The sequence below is a fragment of the Schistocerca americana genome, chromosome 1 (genome assembly GCF_021461395.2).
Source record: "Schistocerca americana isolate TAMUIC-IGC-003095 chromosome 1, iqSchAmer2.1, whole genome shotgun sequence".
Lineage (NCBI taxonomy): Eukaryota > Metazoa > Arthropoda > Insecta > Orthoptera > Acrididae > Schistocerca > Schistocerca americana.
In genome coordinates, this window is record NC_060119.1 from 184300425 (window position 1) to 184322515 (window position 22091).

At 38.1% G+C, this 22091-nt stretch overlaps 1 protein-coding gene across 2 annotated transcripts; it reads left to right on the forward strand.

Moving 5' to 3' along the window:
• The first annotated feature begins 1375 nt into the window (after positions 1–1375).
• LOC124621157 (zinc finger protein 135-like) lies at positions 1376–15267 on the forward strand. 2 transcript variants are annotated; one of them, XM_047147120.1, is made up of 3 exons: positions 1376–1435; positions 10752–10826; positions 13617–15267. In XM_047147120.1, exon 3 carries the CDS (start codon positions 13618–13620, stop codon positions 14596–14598), a length of 981 nt encoding a protein of 326 aa, XP_047003076.1. In that variant the 5' UTR covers positions 1376–1435; positions 10752–10826; position 13617; the 3' UTR covers positions 14599–15267. The 2 variants fall into 2 exon arrangements, with proteins under 2 accessions (XP_047003076.1, XP_047003077.1); XM_047147121.1 differs by lacking the exon at positions 10752–10826 and having other exon boundaries at positions 1378–1435.
• Positions 15268–22091: the final 6824 nt, after the last annotated feature.

Below are 22091 nucleotides of genomic sequence, written 5' to 3' on the forward strand. Positions count from 1 at the left end.
TCGATTGTACAAAGTTTTTCAATAATAAGTTCAAACTCTTATATACCGCTGGTTTTATCTCCCAGATATCTTTAAAATTATCATATTCTTTTCTCAGCGTAGATAAAATTCGACCATTTAATATCCTTTCAGACAATGTATTCTCTTCATGTTTCGTTAATTCATCATTTAGATCTACGAATAACTTTCAGCTTACCCACATGTTTGCTAATATCTTCTGTTTCGTCGCATGTCACCCAAAAAAATATTCCAGTTCAAGCATTGTGCGTTGCTATGCTCAAATCGCACATGTAGTTTGTCCCATATTTCTTTAGCATTTTTGCATGTCAACACAAGTTCAGAAACTGGGTAGCTTACCGCACTTGCTATCAGACTTGTTGCTTACGAGTGATTTTTTTTTTTCTGCCATTTTGCATACGCTGCCTTCTTTTCACTAGTAGGTTCGCGAGGCAACACAACAGGTTCGCGCATGCTGATAACAATGTTTTCGAGTTCATACAAACGGAGCATCATAGAGATGTGCCATTTGTATTTTGGCCACTCTTCAGGCCCTTCAAGCTTATCAATATTCACTTTATAATCTCCTTTTGTAGCCATGTTCTTACTGTAGAACTTGTTTCACCAAAGAGTTCTTCCATCCGCGCGCACTGCAATGAATCTTTGTTTTTTTATGTATTTTGTTCATTTATACGGGCCAGAGCCCATAACCTGTTGTAAAATGTTAAGTACAAACAACACAGTTTTATTTATGAAGGGCATATTTTCTCAGGATACAGACACATAGGCCTACAACTTTACTTCATAACTAAAAATGATCTTCAAAGAAAATATATGAAAACAAGAATATTGAAACAGTATCAAGGAATAACGCTTTACAGTAAACTTTTTTTTTCCCTTTTATCACAACATTGTCTTTGACGCAGTCCCTGACGTGTTTCCTCTCTGTTTTATATACTTCTTATTTTGTCGTTGAATGTGCTTTTCAACGGAGGAATATGAGTTACGGCTTGTTTTTTTGTGTTGCAATAAACTTAAATACCTAGCCTCACAACAGCATAAAGCTCTGTATAGAGAACGCTATGAAGCTCAATCTATGTCGAAGTACAGTCTTATATTAGCTTGTGATCGAATTCATACACGAAGTCTGCGGTAATTGTACAGTCAAAGATCGTTGAGAATGCATCGGAATGATTTAGGGTAACTTCACACTAACTGGTCGTGGTCCCCTTTTTAAGTTTCCTGAATATTTGAACATTACTACCTTGCGCTTTAATTACGCGATGATGAATGTTACTGCACTTTAAAATGAATAACGAATCATTCAAATCGAGCTATCGATTTAATTTCGATAACTGCGAAAGTTATTGCAGTGTATCTCTGTTTAGCTCAAAACTGTATGACGGTGGGAAGCCGCAGAATTTGTGTTTGCGTTGAGGTATTTGCTGATCAGATTATATCGTATTCCTCGACTGTAGAACAAAGAAACATTTCACAACAGTTCTTAGATAATCCTAGAAATGTTGGTTTATTATTTTTATTTTATTGTTACCGTAATGACGTGCATTTATTGCATAAATTTTTGAATAAATGACACTGATAAATGTTTTCCTTAGTTGATGGACGATACTTCTTGCAGAGATCTTGGAATAGAAGACTGAAAAAGACGCACAGGAAACACTTTGTGGCCTTTATAATTTATCAGGATGTATTGTGATAGCAGATTAGACGCTATCGAAATACGCAGTTGCCAAGTGAATGGTTTTGTGCCGTGGAAGAGTTAATTCCCGTTTTAATGGTTACGGTCAGCACTTAATCAAAATCTTACGGAGAGTTACAGTGGCTGGAACATAAATTTATAATATACAGCATCGTCTGATTCAAGTTAGAGGCTCTTCCAAAATATTTTCAAAAGTTGGGATTTATGTAGGAAGATCTGACTCATCCTCTGTAAATCAGATGCTGTTTCAGCATGTAGAATTTTATGAAAATTTCAACTATTGGGGAAGTAATTAAGACCTCGACGTAATAAAAATATTTCGTTAGTTCACCCAAGCAGCCTCAATATTTCTGTATTGATCTGTGTTTCGTACTGCCTTTTTATGGGTATTCATCATTACTTTGCAGCAATGATATCAGTGTGACATTACTGAAAATTAGCATATGTGCATCGAAGGAAAATAAAATTTCAGTATTTATTCATAAATAGCAAATGAAGAAACGGTAACAAAAATGTAACAAAACATTGCCCATGTAGCTAATATATGTACAATAGTTGCTTCCAAATTGGTACTAAATAACTGATGAGATCGATGTGTGTGCCGAGAAATTATTTGAGAATGACCTCCATAATATTTCAATTAAGAGGTCTTATGTTGAACCATTCACATGTTTGAGCCGACATCCTACTCAAACACTTGTTACCTCAGATGCTTGCAGTAGAAACAGGGGAACTCGCTTGAGATGAGCCAGAGTTTCTTCTCAACGGAAATGCCATTACCCCAAACCTATAACAGATATGAGATATAATGACTCGTGTTTCTCAGTTGTCAAAGACTACTACTAGAACTTCTCCATTGATTTTTCTGGGACTCAGCGTCTTTTCAAGTAGGCTAGGCCTATGCAGCTCAGGTATGGCATCACTTACTGCACTTGGTTGTACAGGAATTTGCCATTTTGCTGCAGTCTCTCTCAAAAAAGTAAAAGTGACCACATATCTTAATAGACGCAGAACAAGACATATGTATTAAAATATTTCTTCACTCACACTTAGGTTTGCATTGATTATGTCATAAATCATAAGTAGTTGCTAATCTGCTTACTTAACCCTGCCCCCCCTCTGACTCACAGTGTAGAGGAACTTACATCTATCCGCAGTTACAGTTTCTGCCTCTTTCACTGACAGTCTTACTCCCCTGCAGTGCTTCTTCTATTCCATTCTCACATTCTTTCTTGGCAGTCATTTCTCGGCTTCAATCCTAACCTCCATCATTAACCTTGATGCACAAATTTTCAATTTATACTGGACAGCTGCAAATGACATCTGTTGCTTTTGATAGTATTCATCAGAGGCTGTGGATTTTTTCCCCCCTATTGACTGTGTTCTAGGCCTGTCTCTTTGTTTTCTGTTTTCAGGACATACCCTATTTTTTTCTAGTTTGATCTGAGCATTTGTTTGCCAGCTCATTGAACAAGATTTGCAGAAACTTCCTGGCAGATTAAAACTGTGTACCGGACCAAGACTCGAACTCGGGACCTTTGCCTTTCGAGGGCAAGTGCTCTACCGACTGAGCTACCCAAGCTCGACTCACGCTCCGTCCTCACAGCTTTAATTCCGCCTGTACCTCGTCTCCTACCTTCCAAACTTCGCAGAAGCTCTCCTGTGAACCTTGCAGAACTTAATCTGCCAGGAAGTTTCGTATCAGCTCTCACTCCGCTGTAGAGTGAGAATTTCATTCTAGAAACAATCCCAAGGCTGTGGCTAAGCCATGTCTCCGCAAAATCCTTTCTTCCGGGAGTGCTAGTTCTGCAAGGTTCGAAGGAGAGCTTCTGCGAAGTTTGCAAGGTAGGAGACGAGGTACTGGCGGAATTAAAGCTGTGAGCACGGAGCGTAAGTCTTGCTTCGGTAGCTCAGTCGGTAGAGCACTTGCCCATGAAAGGCAAAGGTCCCGAGTTCAAGTCTCGGCCTGGCACACAGTTTTAATCTGCCAGTAAGTTTCATATCAGCGCACACTCTGCTGTAGAGTGAAAATTTCATTCTAAGATTTGTAGAAGGTGGTCATTACTGGGATGTAGGTAAATCGGGTCGACAGAAGCATCCGATCCAACGCGTCGGCTTTGACCCATGACGTAAGGGTGTTGTCGTGTGTGACGTCATGACGGCGCGGAGTTTGGTTTGAGTGTGGCTGTCTGCAGTTCTGTTTTATCTTATTTTATTTACTTTTCTGATCTGTTCGTTCTATCTAGTGAGATTTTTTTAAAATTTAAAAACACTTATTACTTATTTTAATTATCTGTTTCCTCGAATTTCTGTTTTAGTTTATTATATTTATCTTTCTGATCTGTTCGTTCTATCCCATGAGATTTTTTTTAAAAAAAGACAAAAAACACTAATCAGCTACTGAAACATCTTTATCTTCTATGGGTTGCAGGGGTTACGACCCCTGGGGAGGTGGGTTGGTATTCATGCATGGCTGTCTTCACTTACACGTTGTAGCTACGCAAGGCGTCTAAATTTGTTTATATTTAGTTTGCCCCCCACCCAAAACACCCCATTTCCCGCGCTTGTCCCGTTAGTGTCATTAGGCTTCTTGTGGAAAGTGTGTGTGTGTGTGTGTGTGTGTGTGTGTGTGTGTGTGTGTGTGTGTGTGTGTGTGTTTTTGTTTCCGCCATATTTGTGACGTCATGGGTCAAAGCAGATGGGTGGGATCGGACGCTTCCGCATGTCCGGTAAATCTGTATACTGCTCTGCCTCGATTGATATCTTTCTCATTTTGAGAAACATCTCCCTGACTGCATTAAATAAGAGAGTATGTTGCCCCAACTAGTTTCCCTTATTTCTTCTTCCAACTTTCCATCTACACATGTAACAACCTTTTTGAGGCATGATCACTCAACTGTGATCTTGAGCTTTTCTTCAGTTTGGTTTATAATCACAGTATTTGTTTTTCCATGTACATGCGAATGTAATGTAATACATACTTCTGAAAATGTCATATTTGTACCAGCAGTTCATGCTCTATATTGTGTGAAATCATAATGAGTTAATTTACCCACTTCAGGATAAAGCCCTGAAGTTGAAACCCTGTGTATTACTCTACATATAAAAGTAATACAGCAGTCTAAGTAACAGTTCATATAGGAGTAATACAGTGCATATAAGAGTAATACACCTAGGGTATAAGCAGTCATAACCTGGAAAATGCTACATTAGATCATGAACTTCCTATGTATGCAAGCTTCAATTTACGTTGTTTATGATGTCATGTAATCTGGAAAATGTACACCATATCTTCTGCCTTCTATTCTTTTACTTTCTATTTTTTCTCAAATGATATTTTTTTTGCAAGCAGATTATCCTTAGAATGTCTTGAAAGTCTCTTTGAGTTTGCTGCAGGATCCTGAAATTATCTCTATTTGATATTTTGGCAATCCAACTGTTTGCCATCTTCAGGAGAATGCTGATGAGTCCTATTGAGAGCACATTGCAAATCAGTGTCCTATATAGGCCTTCATACTGTACACGGTGCATGTGCCGTCCATCATGGTTGCTGCCCTCCAGAAGTGGGCAGGTGGCGCAGCCGTCAGTAGAGCACTGGTGGCAACGATATATCGCACTCGAGGATGATTTTTGAGCACTCAGACTGGCCATACTGAAGAACGTTCTGTTTCAATGCGGGTTAGTATAGGATTAGATGTCCTGCTAAGAGGAAAACTGTTCTCTCTATTAATTAAACTATCCGCCAACCTAATTTCAATTGCCTCTTCATAGACACTGTTCCAAAAACCAGAAGTGTTGGCGACTATCAGTCTCATACTGTGTCCCTACTACTGCTGATTTTTTCGAGGCTCTTGTAGCCTCGTATGATGGCAATGTTCCACACATGTGTCATGAATTGTGTGAACTGTACAGCTGATGTAAGACTTCCCATATTGACACAGAATTTTGTACACCGGCTTTCCTAAGTGCCAAATCATCTTTCACAGAACTGAGTAGTGCCCTAATCTTGGAATATTGGCGGAACACACTCTTAATGTTAAAATTCTTCCAGTCTTAAATGATATGCCCCAGCATAAGGAATAAAGGCCACTGATCTATGTTCCTCTTCATGCACCTTTGGTCATGGTCCACGCTCCATAGCCCGATGAATCTGCTCCTAATAGTATCCATTTTCCTTAAAAACAGCCATGAAATGCGCAAATTCAAGGGTTAAACTGTACGTGTTGGAAATGGGATATGCTCTATGCACCAAAGTCTTACGGACGCCACTGCGTTGGTGTGATGGCTGACAACTCTTAGACTTCAGACCCAAAGTATCATCTGGTTTTTTGTAAACCATAGCATCCAAAATTGGAAGCATCTCATCACTTTCAACCACCTCCTTTAATGCACAGTTGGAGTGGTCCAAAAATCTATTAAGAACATCACATCCATGTGGCCAGGCAAAAAATGTATCATCCACATATCTCCAGAAGCATGTTGGTTGCAAAGCTGAAGTCCTCCATAAATAAATTTCTGACTATGGGTGATAATGGACTACTCAGTCGTTAAATTGAAAATATGTGGATGTCGGCACATGGTGACAAAGCTTCACCAACTCTTCATCCAGTTTTTCACTAATCAAACTAACAGACTCTTCTCCTGCAGATGGAGAACAGTTGGATCACCTAAATATCGAATCGAGTTGGTTTTAGGATCCAGCAGCAAACCCAAAGAGACTTTTAAGGCTTATTATGCTGGGAAAGCCTATGAAGTCATATCTTTAGAAAGGTCTGACCCTGTTTGCATTTCTCTTTTTGATCTACTTAAGTAGAGTTCTTGTTTCCTTTTACTCTTTCTAACACTACTATATTTCTTACTCAATCTACCCATTTAATTTACTCCCTCTGTTTCTTAAGGAAGAGCTTTGAAGGAGCTTGAAATCTTCCTTTTGTGAATTGAAACTGATCCATATTTGTTATACAGGCTATTGCTTTTTCCCTTGCTTTCCACGGTCTTTCTTTTCCAGAGATCTGATATGACTGTCTTAAATATTCCTTTTGTAATATTTGGCCAATTCCACCTCACATTATTCTTGTTATCATTCACGATATATTCATCCACATAATTCTGAGATGCATACATTTCCACATAATGAGTCCAAATCTATTGCATAGTTTCTGAGTCGAAAACTACATTCTTGTGGCTATTATGCCCATTGTCATTATTTTCTTTGGTTATTTCTTCATAAATTTTTGATTGTCTTATTCATTTCTTGTATCTATTCTTTTTCTAGCTTTGTTAGCTTGCAGTTTTAGCCATCCAGTCTTTATATGTTTTACTTGCTTAGTTCATTGTTTGTTTTATATTATTGATTTCTTTCTATATGTGTTTTGATATACTTAGATTTCTTCTCATCATTCATTGTTTCAGTCATGCCCTGTGTTATCCATTTCTTCCTTGTTTTCTTGCACTGTTCTCTCCCAACATTGTAAACATCTAAGTTTTCACCCTAACCTTTTTTTTTAGTGCAAGTAACAGCTTGTATCAAAACATTATTTGCACAACTGGAGATGACATCAGGAACATTGCACAGAATGCTTCTCACACTAGTGTCAGTAAGAAGAAAGTGAGTGGCTATATATGCAAAAGAGGAAGAACAAAGAACATGCTCCAAGAATAAGATAAAAAGATTTAGAATATGAATAGACAGACTAAACTAGTAAGCTGAATGAAATTGAGTCTCTGGTAAAATATCTGGCAGAAATAGTGACACTTTCAATTGGCCACTGAATTCAATGGCACCTTCCCCACAATGGCTGCAAACACTCCATCCAATAATAAACAAACAAATACAGGTGCATTAGATTTACTTCTGCAGACACTGCACATGCCACCAACAATATTAGGTTAAAAAAATACAGTTCCCAAGGAGATAACAGAATTCATCAGGTCATTAAAAAATAGTAATTCTACTGAATTTGCTGGTGCTTGTGGCACAGTATTTAAGTTTCATGCTGTCTAGATAGCGTTACCGTTAATCTACCTTTGTACTTGATCAGTGAGGCAGGGAATATTTCCTGACAGGCTTAAATTGGCTGTAGTATCACCTCTGTACAGAACTGGACCCAGGTCAACCACCTCCGATTACAGACCTTTGCCAACCTTTCAAATCTTTTCAAGGTGTTTGAGAAAATGGCCTTTGGTACATCAGAGCAGGTCTTGCCAGTTGTGGCCCAGTTTGGCTTTCATAAAGGGTTATCGCCGAAGAAAGTTATACAAGACTTCAGAAATTAAGTGTAGCAGGCCTAAACAGTGAAAAATTATCTCATGGGTGTATTCTGTGACCGTGCTGTAATCCACAAAGCCTTTGATAGTGTGGATCACAAAACCTACTTGGCAGATTAAAGTTTTGTGGCATTAATTACATCACTTCACAACACAAAGCAGAAGGTGTCATTAATGGACTGCATCTCAGGCATGAAACTTACTTAAAATGAGGGCACAGAACTAGTGGAGTGCCACAAGGATTGGTACTGAATCCACTCTTGTTCATAACCTACTTGAATTACTGTCTGTTGATTTTAAAGGACAGTTCAGAAACTGTAATGTTTGCCAAAGACAGGCATACTAATCAAGGGTCCAGACTCACCCACAGCAGACAATCTGATACATAACATTTGGTTTTGACATATTATGTCTTTTCAGACAATCAATAATGACCTTTTAGCACCTGATGTAGACAATAGTGATTATAGGCTAAATGAAACACACTGCAGATAAGAAGTTAAAATGGAATCAATGTGTAACTGAACTATTAAAAACAGCTCAGTTGAGTTTTATAACCCCCATTCTGTTGACCTAACAACAAGTGTTGGCTTATTTTACAAATTTTCACTTATGATTATGTTGTGGAATTATACTCTGCACCAAATAGTGTCTATGCACTAGATGTAAGCAATAAGATCATGTAAAGTAGATTACTGTACCGACACTCTTTTTTTAAAGATCCTCAAATTTGTCCAATCGCTTCCAAGTACAGCTACTCGTTACTGCTTATTACTGCTGCTAATGAAAATCAATTTCAACTGAACTGTAATTTATACAGTCTCAATACAAAACATGAAAATAACATGGGTTGGTTTTACTATTACATCAGTTACAAGTAAATGGTGATCCCTATCAGCATTTGTTCCTGGTAAGGATCTAGCATTTTTGATACTGTTTTTCAATGCATATGTGATGTGGGTAAGAGTAAAGTCTATTTGGCTTGTTCTGAAATCCCGTGGTTCTTTCCATGTGTACCATTAGAACAAAGTATCAGTAATCCATACGTACTTTTCCTTCGCAGAAGCTTCTACGCATATTGGCTGTTTCATTTTTTTACCGAGTTGAAACAACTACACAGTTCCTCCTTCCTTTCCTGTGCCAATAATGCTACTTAACTCACCAGTTATAAAATAAATCACCTTTCTTGCAATTTTGGGTCAAGTGAACATACCGATATTGGGTGTTGGCTTCATCTGGTAACTTAATTATATTGCAGTGTGTAACATCATACATGTGCACGCAGGAAGAGAACTGTATACTGATAAAGTTTATTTTGTGTCTGTATTAGTTTTTGGAATGTAGGTTCTGGTGACAGACTAATCTGTAGTGTAGGCCAAGATCTATGTTATGTCGGGATGTGATAATTTGTTTGAGAGTTGGCTTATCAGTATCGATCACTTTTGATCCCATGTCTCATTTACTTATTTTCCGTTGATGTCTGAAGTTGGCGTGTTGACATAAGTTTCATTTAGCTCAGTGCAAAAATTATGTCCTCCCATACCCATCAGTTCGAAGAAAGGGGGGGGGGGGGGGGGGGGTGGTGCTTAATTGCCAACCTACATGTACTGAAGAAGCGTTGCTTCATTGCTTGCGATAGAAGTAGACAAAATCAATGGCTGATATAGCAGGACCGCAGTATGCTGTGCCCTCTGTAAGCAAATCAATGTGTGACACGCACATGAAAGAAAGTACTAGTTGAGTACAATACTATTGCACCTGGGACTATTATGAGGGGTCCCCCCCCCTTCCCTCCACAAGGAGACGCTGAACCACTAGATAGTATATGTGTAACTGTCATAAAATCATTCACAGTGCGCTTTTCTTAGTCACCTCTGTTTACTGTAATGTCACCCTATGTTTCCAGTAACAGGCATGGGAGTCCATTGCAGTAGTATCATGGTCGCATAGTATAGTTCAAATCAGATGTATGAGCAGAAATATCTGTGTGGAAGCACAGGCTGCTCAAATCGTACTATATGTGCATTTTGCTGATGAAGTAAGTAAAGAGAGAGAAGACTGAGGTACATGCTGATAAATGGCTCTCATACAATGTTTAATTTGTTGAAAGTACACCCTGAGCAGTGCAAACTCGCAGCATAAGACTATGTATAAATTAATGTGAACAACACTTCTTTAAATTTTGTGATGCTTCTAGGCTGTGCAGCTTTTATCTCCTTGGGAAGAATGATTCAAGCAGTAAAATAACTGAGGGGAGAAATAGCAGTGTTTATCACTGACACATTGCTGTGATTACCAGTAACCTTATCACTGCCTTACATTCAAGATTATTATGAAGTCTACAATGTACTACACTATGATTTCTAGACCATAAGGCTTTACATGTAGCTCATCTGTTCCTCTAGTTACTCCCCGCATGTGTGATGTCTGTGCCTCTCTATCTCCATCTATACCTTGAGTCAAGTTGATGAGAGCCTCATACAGTTACTATGCATGCTCCAACAGTTTGGGTGATCCAATAGTTTGTTCAACGCAGTTGTGATTCTCACTGTGATGTAGTTGGTGATTATTTCTATGTTTCTTGGCGAGGCTTCATAACTCTGGCAGAACAGTGCCAGCTCCTGGTCTTATTTTAACACTAAAACCAAGTAGATCACTTCATTAGATGAGTTCCCAACTGGTACTGAAGTTTTCACATCAACATTGTCTACCTCTTGGTGGGGTAGTTCTAAAACACTTCATTTGCAGAGAACTCGTGTTGTTTCAGATATTGAGGGCTAAAGTGTGCACAGCAGTTAGTGAGAATAAGAAGAAATCAAGGACCATGGCAGAAACTTTTGAGGTATGTTAACAGTTTTGTATTACACCAAAATATGGAAGTCAGTCAGGAGGATATTAAGGGAAGTCTACAGAAAAAGAGGATTTCTGAATAATGGTACACAAGTTTTGTTGCAGTGTGGACTTTCAGGTTTGACATAACTTAGTAGAACTGCCCCTTTTTGAGGATGCCTTCAAATGAAGTTTATAAGATAGAAAAATTAGAGAAATTATTTTAAGATGCAAAACAGCCTGCCATAGGTGATTATACTACACTGAGGATAAAGTAAGGAGCTCAAAACAATACAACACTGGGCTCTCATTCGGGAGGGCGTCAGTTCAATCCCACGTCCGGCTATCCTGATTTAGGTTTTCCATGATTTCCCTAAATCACTCCAGGCAAATGCCGGGATGGTTTCTCTGACAGGGCACAGCCGACTTACTTCCATAATCTGAATGGACTGATGACTGCACTGTTTGGTCTCTTCCCCCAAATCAACCCAACCCAAAATAATACAGTGGTGTACGTAGTTTTGACATGAAGGGCAATCTGCAGACTTCATCATGTTGTAACTGACATTAATTGTTGTAGAAAGTATAACTATGTCAGTTACAACATGATGAAGTCTGCAAATTTCCCTTCATGTCAAAACTACGTACACTACTGTATTTTTTTTTTTTTCACTACTCATTATATTATCCTCAGCGTAGTATGATCCCTTATGGCAAGCTGTTTTATATCTTAAAATAATTTCTCTAATTTTTCAATCTTATAAACTTAATTTGAAGGCATCCTCAAAAAGGGACAGTTGTAGTTTCATTACTCAAATAAGGAACGGGCAGTATCATAGAAAAGTTAAGCTGTTCTAAACCTTAAAGGTAGGTTTGAACACTGCCATGGTTTGTTGGAGTGGTTGAAGTGGTATACTCCTGTTTTCCTCCGACCTTTGAAGTAACAGCCAGTCAATTGTAGGGAAATGTACAGTTTAACATGAGGTCTGGATCGTGGTGCAACTTGGCATTATCACATTAACAGCTCATTGTCAAAGAAGTAATTTCTTTCCAAAAAAGACCAACTGAGGATTGAGCTCTAGATCTTAGGGTTTGTACTCTGGCACTGCATCAGTTTTGACTATGGCCCTGAGCAATCATAGCATAGCAATGCTCTAACATGATGTGTAGAAAGATGTAAGAGAAGAAGATTTACATATGTCCCATGTAGATTACAACCCCAAAATCTTGAAAATCGGTTTTTAATATAAGACAGTGCACACTAACGAATATAGAAATTGGTATCAGCCTGATTGTGTCTTCCCACAGATTCTCAGTTGAACCCGGGGAGTTTGGTGGCCAGGGGAATACAGTAAACTCCTGTGCTCCACGAACCATGCACATATATTGCAAACTCTGTGACATATTGCATTGTCTTGCTGGTAGGTGCCATTGTGTCAAGGAAGCAAAGCCGACTGCATGTTGCAGTGGACATGGTCCCCAATGATAGTGTTGATCCACAGTATCTTACAGAATGACGAGATCAACCAGGCAATGCCACAATAACATTTCTCAAACCATAGTTCACCCTCATCTGGCCTGGACCTTTGCAACAATTGTTGCAGGTACATACATGCTAATAAGCATCTGTTCAGTGGAGCATAAAATGTGATTCATCTGAAAAGGCCAACTGTCGCCACTCAGTGGGTGTCCAGTTGCAGTATTGGTGTGCAAATTGCAGCCTTTGTTGTCGATGAACAGCAGTTAGCATGAGTACATGAACCAGGTGCCTGCTGCAGAGGCCCATGTGCAGCAAAGTTTTCTGACTATCATTGAGGAGGCACTGTTGATAGCCGCCCCTTGGTTCGTCTGAGTCTTCAGTTGCACATATGTTCACCCGCACATGTCTCCGCAACCATCATTCATCCCCTTCATCTATGGCTCATGATGCATCACATTGCATTGACATTTTGCCATACACCGTATCTCTTAACCACAGTGGCACACAAAGAGTTTACAAACTTAGCCATTTTGGAAATGCTACCACCCTTGGCCCCAAGCCAAAGGCATCAAGTAAATCGCTCCGTCTCCGCATTATGACAAGATGGCCCGGTTTTCTGCATCCCCCAGACCACCCGTTCTTATGTCCTTAATAACAAAACTGCTCGTCTATGATACTGCAATGCTGACTCCTATGGTAGAAAGAATGTCTTTCAATGTGAAGTCCATGAGATTGTAAATTAGATTGCACTCTTCACTTATTAGTCATTAATATCAATGTTATTGATGTTAGAAACTTTGCTAAGTGGAAATTTCAGTTCGAAAATAAACCTTAAGCACCTATAAGCCTTTCTTCACGTTTCCCTTTGTTCATCTCACAGCATCTTTGGAGTGATCTTGTTAGGATTTATGAGAGAGATGAATTGACATATTGGAGTGGCAGAACACTCTGATTTTTATGAGGTACCTCAGTTGATAAACTCATTGATCATAGAAGGCAAAGATGTGCACAGTTTTAATCAGTGTCTGATTTTAGTTTTAATATGATTTTTAAAAATCCACAAAACATACACTTGAATGAGTATATGTATTGCTGTTTTTATGTCTAGGCTGATGACAAGTATTTACAGCCATGTGATATTCCCAATCTTGATAAAAGTTGCACAAAAGAATCACTTGATTCCTGTCTAAACCATTCTCTTTCACATTGAAAAAAAAAAATTACAAGAAGTGATGTCTTGTAGTAGTAATTCACTGTATTTTTATTTTCTATGTTTGTTGTTTTATTTTAAGAGTAGTAATTTGCTTTCTTTTTAATTTTTAGCATGTCCCAGGTATCTCACGAAGGATGCAGTGCAGTAGAAGATGATATTTCATCAACTTATCTGTGTGCAGACTCCAGTACCAAGTCTGTCTCTGTTGTGACAGAAAGCATAATAAACAATGTTAAAGAAAAGTTGCCTGATCAAGGAGACAATAGCTTATCTTCTGGTGTACCACTGAAGGCATCCAGTGGTGAAAAGGAGAAAATGAGAGATAATAAGATCTCCTGTGGTGTATCAACGAATGTCACGTTCACATGTAGCACTTGTTTCAAACAGTTCTTATCAAAATCAGCCCTTATCAGACATGTCTTTATTCACTTGCCTGATGCACCAAAGCCAGGAGATATATGTGAACTATGTGGTGAAGTGTTTCAATCAGCAGAATTTCTTCAAAGACATGTTGTGTCATTCCATGTTGGAAAATCTGTTAGGAATGGTGCATTGATTGGACAGGATAGTGAAATACCTGTAACAAATAGTCCTTGTGAAGATTCTTTTGAACCACCAAGGAAAAAACAGCGCTGTGTGGATACAACTGGCAATATTCTCATCTGTACTCTTTGTGACAAGAGTTTTTTGCGTTTAGACTTACTCCGGAAGCACTACATGGTACACACGGGTGAGAAACCATATCGTTGTGAGGTATGTGGCAAGACATTTGTCCAGAGAGGTTTGCTTGGTAGGCATCAGTTTGTACATAGTGCTGTGCAACCATTTGCATGCAACTCGTGTCCTGAACGATTTTCAAACACACAAGCCTTGAGACAACACACTCTTGTTCATACCAGTGGAAGTGGTTTAGTGTACAATTGTGAGATGTGTGGTGTACCATTTACTGAACATGCTGGCCTTAGACGTCACTGGATGAGCCACTCAGGAGAAGATCCTTACCAGTGTGATATATGCAGCAAGTCATTTGCTCATCCTGGTCACCTTAGAATGCATCGGCTTGGTCATCTTGAAGAGATACAATTTTTATAAAATCTTTGACAGTTAAATCTTTTGAGCTATTCATTCTTAAATCCAAGATACACACTCAAGTTTCCCCCTTCCAACAGTGAAGCAGTCATGAGTAGTATCTGTAAATGTGGACTGTAGTTACAGATCATCATCATCATCATCATCATCATCATCATTACAAATTTGTGTCCTCCTTGACACTGTTAATATTGTTGTTGATTTTTTTTTTTTTTTCTTTTGAAAGTTTGCAATTATAAGACTCATCATTATATCCTTGATTGCTCTCCTCACTATTCCCTACAGTTATTTCTTGACCTCCAACTGCTTCAGAATTAATGGAGGCAAAAAGTATAGACTTGTTTTATCAGTTGTTCTTGGGTGGAATATTGAACCATTAATTTTACATTAATATGACTGTCAGTCAGTCAGTCAATGCTGTTAACTTGTTTAAATGCTTTAGCTGTAATTAAATAATTAATTGTTACAGCTTTTATGTTGATGGCTGCTTTGTTTTAAGTTCCTAAGTGTAATTAACCGCCCAAAAGTTTTGTGTGTGATAGAGAGATGAATTTTCAACAAAGTGAAGTACCAATAAAGTGTGATTTGCAACAATCTAAAAATGTTGTAAGCATAATTTTTTATATTCAAAACAGTTTGTGTTAAACACTATTAAAATTATGTTGCTAGGACTGCAGAATAAACAAAATTATTAATTTTGTGCAGTTTGTTATTTGTGACTGAAAATGTTGACTTTCACATTTCTTTCAGCATTAAAATTTTATTTATATGCTTTAAAATATGGGGCTGCCCTCTTAATTTTTATGGCATGATATTGTAACATGGCAAAATTTCTCTTCTTTTATTGTTATTGTGGAAGAGGAGTTGAGTGCGGGAGGGCCTCATGTTGATCCAGAACTCAGAAAATATCATGCCAACAACTATTTGTACTCTATCATTCAATTTTAATCACATACATAACAACCAGAAGTGGGTGACAGAGGTTGCTTTCACTTTTTGGATACAGATAATTTAAAATAAATCAACTTCTGTTGTCTCAACATTAGCAGAATATAGGTGGTAAGTAAAGCATGATAAAAAAATGGGAAAGTGATATGGCAATGGTTATTTGTGGTTTGATAAATGCTGAAAACTATGACTGACAAGCTGTATGATAGTCAAAATGAAGAGAAAGTTTGAAAAATTATTTATTTTTGGGCCCAATGTTTTCTTCTTTTCTTTTTTGTCATTATGTGATTGGTATTATATCACCCCAATAGCCAGTAATAGCATTTGCTGTTCATGCAGAGTGGATGCTGATTCCCCAGGCATCAACTATTTTCAGTGCAAACAAGTGGTGATCTAAACAGACATACAACAGTGAAAATACTTGTTTGCACATTTAAAAAAATCTGTTATCTTTTTTAAGGTTTACCTGCAGGAAGACAAAAGGATACTCACCATGATTTATTAATGTACAAGTAACCACTAGATCAGTGGTTCCCGCTGTGGGTAAAATGTGATTTCCTGTGGGGTAAAAACAAAAGAGTACAATTATGTTTCTAGTCATAAAATTAAATTATACTTTAACGCATGACATGTTGTTGGAATTTCTGCTTGTGAAATTAATGTATGAACATAATCTTTCTCACGTAATCCATCAACTACACACATACTGTTTACTTTGCACCTTCATCTCTGACAGTAAAATTGAAACAAAAACATCATATATGCTTGAATATCTCATGAGAATGCCGTCTCCAAGTTGTTAGTTCTTGCAATAGTCCAAAAAGTGCTTCTTATTTCACTTCACAAAGAAAAGTGAAATAACTGACAGCACAACAATAACTACTTAATGACTACTGTACTGCTATAATGCCCACACTTTATTGTTATTGCTGTTATTGTTAGTGACCATGGTCAAACACAAAGTATTAGCATCCCAAGATCTTCAGTTTCTGTCAGTTCAGAAGTAAAGACAATCAAATGACTTACAAACAGTAGGCCTAAGTATAGTACACACATTTTAGTTTGGTTGATTTTGAATGGCGGTGCAGGAAGTGTGTGAACTAAGTGTTGTTAGGGAAAGGAGTGTTGCAGTGGAAGCATGTTTTGTTAAAAGTGTCATCAGTTGATGATGTTCCGTGCTGGGTACACGTGGCAAAGGCTATAACATATTGTTTTACATCTGACTTAAGCATAGCCACTCCAAATTCTGACTATTGCTATTTAGCAGTGTAATTTTACGATTTAGCAACTGTTCATTCTGATGAAGACATCCCTAGTAGGTGTCAATATGTAGGCAATGTACCTAACATTTATGTGCAACAGGTTGGGTGTTTATTCTTATATTGAAACTAGTATATGGTTGCTGAATAACAGCCATGTTCAAAGCTGGAAGTACCTTAATTCATATGAAATTGCACAAGCTAGTTATTACTCGGACACTTGTTACATGATTAAATAACATAGGAAAATATTGGGTGGTGTCCAGTTAATGGGATGAGTTCAGGTAACCACTCACCATATGATTTGTTCAAACCACTGCTGTGTATGTAATGTTTTATCCATTTTGAGAAACAATAGGTTTTATTAGATGCATTATAATAAATTATACAAGAAATTATTAGTACTTTTATGTTGCTGTACTCTGCAGAAAGATGTCATTATTTTGATGTGATTATCACTGAAAATAATTTATGTAGTTTTATTTTATTTCAAAGGGCTCAGGTAACTTGCACCACTTTGCCTCTGATCGAACTTACATACACAATGTGTCCCAGATCCATTACGATTGCGGCTGTGAAAAAAACGGTCAGTGATTATGTTCACAAAATCACTGTATTTATTCTAGATGGTCTCCTCCTGAACCAAAACACAGCTGATATCATTTTAAAAGTGTTTTCAGTCACCGTAGTCCTTTTTTGGAGTTGCATTTACTACTGTAATACAGTTTTCATGGATGTCGTGAACTGTGTCCTAACAGTTTTCTTTCATTGCCTACTGGAATTTGGGGGACTAGCAGAAGCCAGCTAGCACCAAATCTGGTGCATACAATGGGTGATCCAGGAGATACATTTGCTGGCCTAAAATGTGCACAGTCTTCACCTTTTGGGCTGGGGTGTCATCATGGACTAGCAGCCAGGAACATGCCTCTCGGCATTCGGGTTCAAGTCAGCAAATTCTCGCCCACAAATGCTGGAGGACTCAAAAAACTTTGTTGGCTCACTGCTTCATTGCCATTTTCTGATGAGTGTTCGGCACCTATTGTTAATATTCACAGCCAGGATACCTGCTCAGCAATGCTAGTGCATTGAATTTCTACGCAGCTGTTTCTGAAACTTCAAGGACTGGAGCATTGCAACTATCATTACTCATCCACTTGACTGCGAGTGGCATGTCAATGGTAGATCTAGGCATTCTGCAAAGGGTGGACGGGTACTAGGGAAGACTCAGGGTGTTGTACTGTTCCCCTAAGTACCAAGTTTGAGGTGCTGTCTTTAACTGAAACTGAAACTGAGCCAATGGGACTCACTTCATCAGTTTTGGGGAAACCTGTTTTGTCCAGTGTTAGGAGAAGGGAAGTAATTTTTTTTTTTTTTAAATATAATCTACACCTTGAAAGTGTTAAAATTTTTTATATAGAAGGCTACGGATTGGTAGCACTGTCAAAAACAGTATGATATTGTTTCATAGTATAAACACGCATTGTATGTCCAAGTGCTAACGTTTTTCAGAAGAAAAGTGAGTAATAGTTTGGTAAATCTCTCAAAAAGTAAAGTATGATGCCAAAACGAAGTGTTTTTAAGAAGCATGGGTTTCGTGGTAATAGATTTTCGAATAAAAGGAAACACTGTGTTCAACATGTGGCATGTAAAGTTGCAGACAATGTAATACAGGCAAACTTGTCAGTATCTAGAGAAACACCCATTAGTGCTTCGAAGATTAAAATAAAACGTGATACATAGCTTTCTCAAAACAAAAGTGATGTCAATGGCAGGTTAGGTTATATTTTGATAGATTTACACATCCTAACAAGGGTGTTTGGTGAATATGTGGAGGGCCAGTTAGTTAGTGTACATGAAGACAGTGAGTATCAAATGGACTAGCCAGGAAAGTTATCATTAATTATGCCAGTTGTAAATATACTCATTCATTTTGGAATTCTGGTAAGTGTAAAGATAATTATTTTGAAGTAAATGTTAGTTTTATGGATTGAGGGCTATTGGCAAAGGACACACTGCAGCAGAAACAATGTGTGCCGTATTGAATATGCCATGCCCACCTTGTAAAATCGACAAGTATGCAGGATTTATTGCAGCTCCTGTGAAATTTGTTGCATGTGAGTCTGAAGGATGCTGCAAATGAAGCTGTCGAAATTAATGATGGTATGACTGACATACCAGTAGCTTTTGATGGAACTTGGTATAAGTGCAGCTACAGTTCTAAGAATTCTGCTGCTATGGTGACCAGTGTGGATACTGGAAAGGTAATAGATTTCCAGATTTTAACCAAACATTGTTGTAAGTGTAAATCATAGAATGAAGAAGGGCATATCTGTGACAGAAATTATGAAGGAACAAGTGGTGGTATGGAGGCCTCTGCAGTTATTGAAGTTTTTAGTCTGTGAATGAAAGGGGTGTGTGTTAACCTAAGTTCGTAGGTGATGGAGACACAGAAGCATATAACAGTGTAGTAGCCGCTAAGCCTTATGCTGAGAAGATTTTCGCAAAACCGGAATGTGTTGGTCATGTCCAGAAGAGGATGGGCACCAGGTTGAGGAAAGTGAAACAAAGTTTGAGAGACAAGAAATTTTCTGATGGTAAAACCATAAGAGGCAGGCTGACAGACAAAATGATTGCTGAACTACAGCAGTATTATGGGATGACCATTAGAAATAATACAGAGGATTTGTTGAAAATGATGCAGGTAGTATGGGCTACCTTCTTCCACAAACTGTCAACTGATGAAAAATCTGTACACCACCTTTGGCCTCCTGAACCTGATATGGTGCAATTACTGCAATGCCCAGTACTGAAACAGTTCATACAGCCATAAACATTCCAACCCAGCAGCAGTCATGGATATCATAAAACCTATTTGCAGATACCTGACAAATCCTGAATTGCTGAAGAAGTGTCTGCATTGTCAGACTCAAAATCTCAATGAGTTGTTCAATAATATTATATGGACTTGCTTACCAAAAAAATGTTTTTGTTGAAATGAACAAACTAACGTGTGTGGGGGGGAGGTGAGGTGTTGGGTCAGTGATGCTGTTATTGCTTTTCATAGTGGCAATGTTGGTAGGGTGCGTGCTACAGAATGTGGGAATTAATCCTGGAGCAAACTGCATCAGAGAACTTGAACGGATGGACAAGGTTCGCTTTGATAAAGCAGAGTATACAGCACAGTTGGCCACTGAGGAGTCCAGAAAGAAGAAAAAACTTGGAAAAAGATCAAGAGGATGACATACAGTATGGTGCAGGGTGCTTCTGAGTGACTAAAAATACAAAATTAAGCATATATTAAATGAGTTACAGTCTTTTGAAACTTCAGAAGCCATTCCTGAAACTTTGTATTTTCTGTTGCAGCTGTGAAGGACAATCTAGGGCTTTGAACATGTGGAGGTACAAAATACCATATCAAGTGGGGCTGCTACTATGTTGGCCAAACAGTATGCACTGCAGAGAAATGCCAGACAGAATGTGAGAAGTGCTTACACCTATGCTATCTTGAAAAATCAGCTGTGATAGAACACGCTTTAGAATATTGACACCGAATTCTGTTTGATGAAACATCTGTCATTATGAGGACAAAAGTATTTTGGTATAGCATCATAAATGAAATGGTAGAAATAAAATTATCTGAAAACACCATCATCAACAATGACGTTTTGCAGCTCAGCACAGCCTGGGGTTGACCCATCACAAGGTTGAAGGGGGCGCAGTGGGCACAGGACAAAATCATTACAACAATTAATGAGGAAGAGAGCACCAGTGATGTATAGCCAGGAGTGTGGCTACATAACTGAAAGACCTCAGTGGCATGATAATTATTTACCGCTTTACTCTGACTGAGGAGTACTCACTTGAAAGCTCGTGGCATTTTAACCACCTGAGAAGGCTGAAAGGCCAAGAAGATTTTCCTAACTCACATTACCCTGAGACCATGCATTCATACATTCTTCTTCTTCTTCTCTTTCTTCTGCAACCAAGAGAATGAACTTATTAGTGTTGTCCTTCTACATTTTTTAGGTTTGACATCAGGTTTGTTGTAATTTTTAGGAGATTGTAGAATTTTAGCTCCTACATATTTTAGATTATGCATAAAGTTTGTTATTATTTTTCAGAGTTTATTCAGTGACATTACTTGTGTAGGGCAACCGGTATTGAATTTTGAAAGATAACATGGTATTGTGATATTGCCAAAGAGTATTATGTAGTTATAAAGCGTTAAAGTTGGGCATTTCAGATTCTGGTGATTCGTAATGAACAGTAGATCCTACATTTTCCAATATAATGTGTTCGCAATTTGCACCTTCAGCAGATTGGGGGACCATTACCACTACCACAAGTATATTCTAACTCATATGCATGTAGAAACTCTCATATCACAAACACTTACAGGAATAGTGGTGTAAGTCTTACTTGCACCACAGAGGGTATTAACAAAGTAGCTGTTTCATTCACCACTGAAATTGCTGCTGCCATCTATGAGGGTATGAACGAAACTAGGTCTTACGCCCCTCTTCCTTTTAACAGATCTACATCTCAAGAGCATATTTCAGTACTTAAGTCAAAAATTTTAAAAACATGACTTATATCACTTCCGCTTTAACCCCCTTATATATTAGTGGCACTGACTGGTGTGTAGGCACAAGAACATTTTTACATCATAGTAACTCAGATTATCAACTAATATTGTTCTTCAGCACACAAAGCTGGTCCCCACATTGTAGACTATGTTCTGGAGATGATCAAAAGTTCCTCCTGCCCTATCTTAATTTAATTATGGTCAGTTGGTGTACAATTCGTTACTATGTTCTCACTACCTTTGCGGTGTTGTTTCTTTGTAAATACAGTAAATATCTTTGTCTTACCTGTTACAGAACTGTAGTGGCAGTACTGCTTAAGGAGCGGAGCCCTACATGTGAGGTGCAATAAATCAAGGCCTCACACCCTGTTGTGCACAACACCACATAAAAAGCAGTATATGTTGGCTTAAATAATTTCACCAGAAATCTGACTTCTGCTGTTGCACTTCATTTATCATTGCTTTGGGGTACTTTTGTCTGTAAACCAAGAAATTTATTTTCATGGATGTAATAATAATTGGTGGTAATATCTAGAATACTCCTCCTACTTATCAAAGGTATTTATTTCTGAAGGTTTTTACTTTAGTTTCTTTTGTGGTTGATTTCAGTAACCTCATAAAGGGACACAATGTCTGACAGTACCTAAATTCAGGAAGGGAAGATTTTAGTACTGCCAAAGTGAAAACACACAATGATATTAATT